The following is an 8,257-nucleotide window of genomic DNA, read 5'->3' as shown; positions in this document are numbered from 1 at the left end:
TGGGAAGTTATGAGCAGTTGCGTCATCTCCCGCGCGTCCCAAGGCGTGCAGGCGCTCGCCACGCGTGGCTTGTAAAAAACGGCCGATTCGGCCGTTCCTCCTGAGCCAGGCAGAGGCCTGCTTTGATGTTCGTGCGGGCCAGGTTTTTTATGCGGCCCAGGCAACCAAACAGGCTAGATTCTTCCCGCGCGGGCATGGCCCGACCAAATGCGACCAACCAAACGGGTCCTTAATATTTTTGACAAATAGCAAAAACGATTTTTAGAGCTAGTTTTCGTTTGATATTTTTGGAGCTGGGATGTGAAAACTGTGCGTTTATAGTAGCAGAGGAGAAGATATTACACTTCTCGCAAAGAAAAGGAGAAGATATTATACGTGCTGCCCACAGTATCTAACGGTTTGGCCTTCAATCTTTCATCTTTGGTATGTAAAGAAACTAAAAAATTCAATGGACATGTAAAGAATCTATACAGCCAGCTCGATCTTCACGGGGAAAGAGAATGACAGCGCTTCGTCTCCGACCAGGACCGTGCTGACGCCCGACGGCACGACGGTGTACGCCGTCTCCTCGACGATGGCGAACGCCTTGCACACATTGAGCGTGAACGGCACTTGGACGGCGGCTCCAGCGGGCACGAACACCCTCCGGAACGCCACCAGCTGCTTCAGCGGTGCGTCGTCCACCTCGGCCGGCGGCACCGTGTAGACCATCACGACGTGGGTGCCGTCCCTGCTGCCACGGTTGGCCACGGTCAGACTGAAGCCTACCTCCTCTTGGCACCCGTGCCCGGCAACGTTGACGGCCGGGCAGGCCAGCGGGGCCGTCCCCGGCTTGCGGGTGAGCTGCTTGCAGGACTCCCATGCGCCAACCGGGACTGTGACCGATGCGGCGGTGGCGTCGGACGCGTAGCTGAAGTTGCTGTAGCTGAGACCGTGGCCGAACGGGTAGAGCACTTCCGGCCCGCCGTAGAACTTGTAGGTCCTGCCAGGGTACCCCTTGCCGGCGACCGGCCGCAGCGCCATGGACGTCATCGGGATCTTGCTGATGTACTCGTTCTTGTACCACGTTAGCGGCAGCCTTCCCCCTGACAATCCAAGAAACGTTTGAGGATAAAAATACACCAAGGAATCGATCTGCATTTCATCTGTAGTAGTACCTGGATTGTATCTTCCGAAGAGCACGTTGGCGATGGCCGTGCCTCCTTCCTCGCCGGGGTACCCGGCCCAGACGATGGCACCGATCTTGGGGTTGTTCTGCGCAAAGGAGACGTCGACGCCGCCGGCGGAAATGATCACCAGGATGATTGGGTACGGCGAGGCTTCGGCGACCGCGTTGATCCAGTTGGTCTGATTCCACGGCAGGAGGAGATCCTCCCTGTCGTTGCCCTCCTTCTCCACGCTCATGTTGAGGCCGGCGATGACGATGGTAGCGTCCACGGTTTTCACGTCGGCGGCCGTGCCGCACGCGCCGTCGTCGCACATGTGCACCGACGTGGCGCTGACAACCTTGCTTATCGCATCGTATGGTGTCACAACTCTGCATGGTTTGCCTGCATATACATACAGACAAGTAATTTCAGGTAACAATGCAGTCACTGAGCGCAGATGATTATTTTACTTTTTACCTCTGTAGTCTCCAAGCATGACATCCGTGGCGTTGATGTGTTGCAGGAGGCCAACCAGTGACAACGAATGGACCTTGTTGGTGTCCAATGGCAGCCGGCGGTGATCGTTCTTGATGAGCACCATGCCTTGCCTCGCGGCGTCGGCGGCCAGCTCCTTGTGCTCCTCTGTGCACACGTCGTCGGCGCCGAGGGACTCCAGCTCCGGAATGCCGTCGAAGAAGCCGAGCCTCATGAGGGTGAGGTAGAGGTTCCCCAGCGCGTTGTCGACCTCGGACTCCCGCAGCTTCCCCTGCCGCACGGCGTCGAGGCCGAAGGCGGTGAAGAAGTCCTGCGCGCCCTCCCAGTACATGCCGCAGTCGAGGTCCAGCCCGGCCTTCATGGCCGCCGCCGTCGCCTCCACGCCGTTGTACCCGAGCCACTTGGCGTCCCTGACCATGACGCGGACCGAGTCGCAGTCGGAGACGATGTACCCGTGGAGCTGCCACTCGCCGCGGACCGTCTCCGACAGGAGCCGCGCGTTGGCGCAGGCGGGGACGCCGTTGATGCGGTTGTAGGAGCACATGACGCAGCTCGCGTCCCCGTCCCTCACGCACATCTCGAACGGCCGCTCGAACGTCTCGATCATGTCGCGCTCCTCCACCCGCGCGTCGAACGTCAGGCGGTCGGCGGTGAGCCACGCGTCCACGTCGTAGGCGGCGTAGTGCTTGCAGCAGCTGGAGACCTTGATGGGCCGGGAGAAAGGGTCGGCACCGGCACCGGGACCGGCGCCGTCGATGTCCTGCATTGCGCGGACGAAGTTGACGGCGTACCGTCCGACGACGAAGGGGTCCTCGCCCGGCGTCTCGCTGGCGCGGCCCCACCGCGGGTCGCGCACCACGTTGATGTTGGGGCTCCAGTACGTGAGCTCGGCGTGGCCCAGGTTGTACATGGCCCTGATCTCGGTGGACACGGCGCCGCCGATGGCTCCCCACAGCGTCTCGTTGAACGCCGCGGCGCTGTTAATGACGAGCGGGAAGCTGGTGGCGCCGGGCACGACGTCGCCGAACCGCGTGCCGCCCGGCCCGGTGTCCGACACGCCGTGCAGGGCCTCCCCCCACCAGAGGTACGGTGGCAGCCCGACGCGCGCCGCGCCCTCGGCGCGGTCGCCGAGGTTGCGCACCTTCTCCTCCAGCGTGAGCCGGCCGACGAGGTCCCGCACCCGCTCGGCGTATGGCAGGGAGGCGTCGCAGTACCGGAAGCCACCCATTTCAAGACCCATGGCCGCGAACCGGGCCGCGTCGCAAACCTTGGTGTAGTTCCGGCCATTGGTGGTGATTGGGCCGAGCCCGGAGCCGCCGCCGGAGACAGAAGTGAAGGCGACGGAAACGGCACACAGGAGCAAGGCCAAGAGGACGCAATGGCGAAGCGAGGACGCCATTGCGACGAGAGAGGCACCTCTCGCTGCTCTTGGTCTGCCGGGGCAAGTGGGTACGTACAGTGAAACAGTGTATATAGTAGGGCGGGGCCATGGCCATATGGGTCCTTTGAACCAGACCAAAAAGGACAGCGCGCGGGAACAGCTGGTTGCGGATCCAAACACGGGAAAGGCCAGAAACTGAAAGCTGGAGAACTGGTTGTTGGTGCGCGAATTTAAAGATGAGATCTGGCACATGGAATGCACGGTGGTGGAATTGATGGTGGTGTCGTCCATCTTCTGTCCCTGATAAGGTATGGCTGAATGCGCCATCGAGAACGACGAGGCTGATCATCCTTCCACGTTCTGCAAGTCATGCTCCCATCCAGAGACAACCCATCTCTCCTGTGAGGTCTTGACTTTTAGCTGAATGTTCCTGCAGCTCAGCTACTAATACGTTCGTTGCACTGTACATTTGTACACAAACAATTTTCTTGGTTCTCACTGAAATGAGCACTAAATTTTGATCCCGAGCACCAGCACAACAGATCATCATTATAGCAGTTAATTGATTGTGCATCGCGGATATACAGGCACAAGCTCAGGAGAGAATTAACGGCACACTTGTAATACGTTGGCCTACAACAAAAGAAACAGAGGAACTGTTTCAGCTTGTCAACTATCAAGGTTAAAAACAGGGTTAAAATCCCGGCCCTCTACATCGATTGATGCGCACAATACCCAATTACTTACTGCAGTGTTTGCAAGTTATTTATAGTCTAAAAGGTAAGACTAGCCATAGTGAAAGTAACTTCAGCAGTAACATCAAGTCCAACTCAGCAAATTTGCTTATGTGGCAGTGAGTTAATGAGGAGAGATGTAGTTACAGTAACTTAGCTAGTTACTGTAACATCACATGTCCCAATGCAATATGAGTCTATAACCTAATAAATGAAACTTTGCATGTTACCACACTTTTGTTACTATCCACTATGAAGGTAGTAACATAGTCTAGGGATATGTGTATGTTACTAGTGTATGTTACTATGCATTGTGGCTAGTCTAATGCCTAAGTGGATTACAAACGACTGACAACAAGATAAAGGGATAAAATGGGCCTCATGCATCACCTATCTGCTACTCAAATGGGTTAAATAAACCCTGAGCGAACATCTTCCACATGTTGCATCCAAAGACCGTGATTACTTGATTCTCTCCCCAAGAAAATAGGACCACATATAGATGGCATGCAAGAAAGGCAAGCTTTTGTCTTATTAAAACTGCAGTCATTGTGTCTATTCCATGTTGCCCAAAGTAAACCATAAACTCCCATCCAAAATTTCCCTTTAATTTTGGGTGCACCCCATGTAACCAGTTACCGAACATATTCGAAATACTAGATGATGGGGGCAAACTAAATGCTATATAGCTAGAACACCACATGATCTTAGCAAGTGGGCAATCTAGGAAAGATGCTAAATCATTTCCTCATTTTGGCAAAAGACATATTTTGTGCAACCCTACCATCTTTTAAGTTATCTTCGGTTATTAGGATAACTCTCCAATCAATATACCATGTAAAACATATTTTTTTTGAAAGATCCAGCTTAGCTGGCTTTTCATGTTGATCATAGCAGAGAGCAGTGGATAAAATTCAAATACATGTGGTGATCAGGATGATCAAAGGATTAAACTGAAAACTGGAAACTGAAAACTGAAGAAAAACATGGCGGCACGTTCCAACGCCAGCTCTACTCAGCCTATCCCTTCCGGTGGCAGCGTGAATGGGTACATCAGGCATGTTGCTCCGGCCTGCCTCCATAGCTCAATGCCACGCCTGATGGCCTGCAAGATTACTCTCCCAGATGCCTCCTTACCCCTGAAAGTGCAGTCGTTCCTGTGTCTCCAAATTTCCCAGGCTGCTAGCATCGTGAGTGACTTTATGCCCTTCCTGAACACTGGTGCTGAGGCCTGGACAATGCTCATGATCCGCTCGGCGCTGCTTGTGGGCTGTTCATCAGATTGCAAACGCAGTGCTTCACAGCCCTTCCAAAGCGATATGCTGTTCCAAATTGTGATGGTGAAGGGGCAGGACCAGAAGATGTGGTCAACCGTCTCGAGGTTTCTGAAACAGAACTGACAGAAGTATGCATTAGGCCACCCTCTTCGCTGTAGCCAATCATTGCACCAGAGCCTATTTAGCAGCAGCAACCAAAAGAAGATCTTCAGTTTCCCTGGTGCCCAAGTCTTCCAGATTATCTACGGGTATGTGGAGTTGAGGTTCGCTTGGAATTGCGCCCAGTAAGCCGAAGCAGCAGTGTAGCAGCCGGTGCCCTCCAAGTTCTATCTGATCTCGTCGCTCATGTCAGAAACGAGGTTTACGGGCAGCAATCGTAGCAGTCTTGCCAGGGCAACACAGTCACGTACTATTTGATCTGTCTGCCCGTGTGAAAGGTCGAGGATCCATTGATCATCCCGTATGGCATCTGCCACCGATCTGTTCTTCCTCCTGGAGTGCTTATACAGCGCTGGAAAGAGGAGGTGCAGCGCGCCGGCCTGGTGCCAGGAGCAGGTCCAAAACCTTGCCGTCTGCCCATTACCAATTGTGACCGAGGTGGCCGCGCTGAAAAACAGCCGATCGGAGGCAGTGCACGGCACCTCCATGCCCATCCATGGCTTGTCTGGGTGCTTCCAGGATTGCCATAGCCAACGTAGTCACAGGGCCCTGCTAAAGCGCTCAAGGTTGAGGATGCCAAGTCCTTGCTTATCCACCGGTGAGCACACTTTGCTCCAGTTTACTTTACATTTGCCTCCGGAAAGCTCATTCTCTTGTGCCCACAGGAAGCGCCACCTGACCTTGTCGATTTCTCTGAAGAATTTCTTGGGCATGCGAAGCACTGTCATTGCAAACGCTGGGATTGCAGTTAGGACCGCTCTGACGAGGACTCGTCGGCCAGCAATGGACATAAGCCCGCCCTTCCATCCCGCTAGCCGTGCTCTGATTCGGTCCAAAACAAACTAGAGGTGTACTAGTCTCGTTCTTGTCAGAGTTAGCGGGGCCCCAAGTATTTTAGCGGGAAATTTGTGATGATGCCTCCAAAACTTTGCAGAATTTGCTGGACATCCACTTCTTCACATCTAATTGGGGTCGCTGTTGATTTCTGCCTGTTGATCTTCAGACCCGTGGCCTCGCCAAACATGTTTAGTATGGTGGTGAGCACCTCCATCTCTTCTTTCACTGGGTTCATAAACACTACTGCATCATCTGCGTACAGGCTGACTCGCAGCTTCAGCTCCCTCCTCGGCAGTAGCTGCATCATCTGTTGTTGAACTGCTGCATCGATTAGGCGCTGCAACGGGTCAATGGCCAGAATAAACAGCAGTGGGGACATCGGGTCGCCCTGTCGCAGGCCCTTGCGGTGCCTAATCTTCCTCCCTGGCACTCCATTAAGCATGAACTCCGAGTTTGATGTTGCCAACAGCCAGGCAACCCAGTCCCTCCATCTGGCGCTGAACCCCAACTCCTGCAGCAGCTCTAGCAAGTAATCCCAGGACACGCTGTCAAAGGCTTTGGAAATGTCCAATTTGAGTAGCATCGCTGGGGTTTTTGATCGATGCAGAGCCCGCACTCCATTTTGGACATAGAGAAAACTGTCTTGTATGCATCTCGTCTTCAGGAAGGCTGACTGAGCAGGGGAGACGATCGTGCTGATAACTTTGGAGAGCCGAATTGACATCACCTTAGTGACTAGCTTTGCAAAGGAGTGGACTAGACTGATTGGGTGGAAATCTGTCATCCGCACAGCTCCATCTTTCTTTGGCAGCAGTGCAACAAAGGCTGAGTTCAAAGCAGCTAGGTTCCCGCCCGCTAAGCGGTAGAATTGGTGGAAAGCTGCCATGAGATCAGCACTGATGATCGACCAGCAGGCCCTGAAGAAAGTTCCATTGAAACCATCAGGGCCTGGCGCCTTCTCTGCTGGTGACTGCATGATTGCTGCCCAGACTTCTTCCTCTGTGAATGGATTGTCCAGCCCTGCCGCTTCAACCCTTGGCAGCTGCAGCGCTCTCCAGCTCAGAGTGACGCGTCGTCCCGCGCCTGCTGCCATCATGCTGCTGAAGTGACCGTGTATCAGCTGTTCCTTGTCTCCATGCGCCATGGCACAGCGATCGTCGCTCTGGATTGAATGGATGAAGTTTTTGCGCCTTCGGGAACAACATTTGGCGTGGAAGAACTTCGTGCTGGCGTCGCCTGCTCGCAGCCAAAGAACCCTGGATGCTTGCCTCCTTCTTGCCCGCTCGATTGCCGCCAGCCCCACCAGCCTGATCTTGAGTAGTTTGCACAGGTTGAACTCTGCAACTGACAGTGTTCGAGTCTCCTGCGCCACGTCAAGACGAAGGATGACCTCACTGGCTATATGGAATTGGGTCTTGGCGTCGCTGAACAACGATCTGCTCCAGATCTTCAGATCATGCGCCACCCTGGTAAGCTTGACCTGCAGACACGCAAACGCGCAACGCTGCTGAACCGGCCTGCTCCAGGCGCGCTCTACGGTAATGTGAAAGCGCGGGAACTTTGGCCAGAAAGATTCAAATCTGAAGTGAGCACGACGGATCGGAGCTTCGCATGGCGCTAAGACCAACGGGCAGTGATCGGAGCACGCCGTGGCTGCAGCCATCAAGCCATAGGCGGGGAAGAGAAGCTCCCAGCTCATAGTGCAGAAGAATTTATCTATACTAACCAGCGTTGGGTTTTGCCGCTCGTTACTCCAGGTGAATCGCCTGTTTTTACATTTGATTTCCCGCAGACCTGCCGCGTCTAGTGCCGCTCTAAACTTTCCCATGATGCGCCGATTAAGGTTGAAATTGTTCTTATCTCTAGCTTCGTAAATGATGTTGAAATCGCCAGTGAGGAGCCATGGTTCACCAGGGGGGGGGGCAGATCTTGCCAGCTCCAGAAGGAACGCATCCTTCCGATTGTCCTCTGCCGGACCATAGACCGTGGTCAGCCAAAAAGTGGTGGCTGATTGGCTGACTGTTACTTTGGTAGTGATGGCAAATTCTCCTATCGCCTGGGACGCGATCGATACAATCTCGCTATCCCAAAGAATGGCCACCCCGCCTCTGGACCCGATCGCAGGCAACACTACGCAGTCGGCTAACCTGCTACCTCCTATATCCCTAACTAGAGCTGGCGACCAAGTGTCAATTTTCGTCTCCTGAAGACAAACAATCGCTGGGC

General features: G+C 54.2%; 1 protein-coding gene across 1 annotated transcript; it reads right to left on the bottom strand.

Moving 5' to 3' along the window:
- Positions 1-301: 301 nt before the first annotated feature.
- Positions 302-3,133, bottom strand: LOC123137732 (probable beta-D-xylosidase 2). Its single transcript, XM_044557577.1, has 3 exons — positions 1,626-3,133; positions 1,158-1,550; positions 302-1,085 (listed from the first exon to the last, which is right to left on the bottom strand). The coding sequence occupies exons 1-3, from the start codon at positions 3,040-3,042 to the stop codon at positions 466-468; spliced, it is 2,430 nt and encodes an 809-aa protein (XP_044413512.1). The 5' UTR covers positions 3,043-3,133; the 3' UTR covers positions 302-465.
- Positions 3,134-8,257: the final 5,124 nt, after the last annotated feature.

The sequence above is a fragment of the Triticum aestivum genome, chromosome 6B, assembly GCF_018294505.1.
Source record: "Triticum aestivum cultivar Chinese Spring chromosome 6B, IWGSC CS RefSeq v2.1, whole genome shotgun sequence".
Classification (NCBI taxonomy): Eukaryota; Viridiplantae; Streptophyta; class Magnoliopsida; order Poales; family Poaceae; genus Triticum; species Triticum aestivum.
The sequence above is the reverse complement of the archived record's forward strand: the minus strand, read 5'-3'. Positions and strand labels throughout refer to the sequence as shown.

What these genes read in the sequence shown, in the direction of transcription:
- LOC123137732 (XM_044557577.1), bottom strand. Translation starts at nt 3,042, where the DNA reads ATGGCGTCCTCGCTTCGCCATTGCGTCCTCTTGGCCTTGCTCCTGTGT. An exon ending in CATGCTTGGAGACTACAGAG is followed by an intron (nt 1,551 to 1,625) that starts GTAAAAAGTAAA and finishes ATGTATATGCAG; the next exon opens with GCAAACCATGCAGAGTTGTG. An exon ending in CTTCGGAAGATACAATCCAG is followed by an intron (nt 1,086 to 1,157) that starts GTACTACTACAG and finishes TTGGATTGTCAG; the next exon opens with GGGGAAGGCTGCCGCTAACG.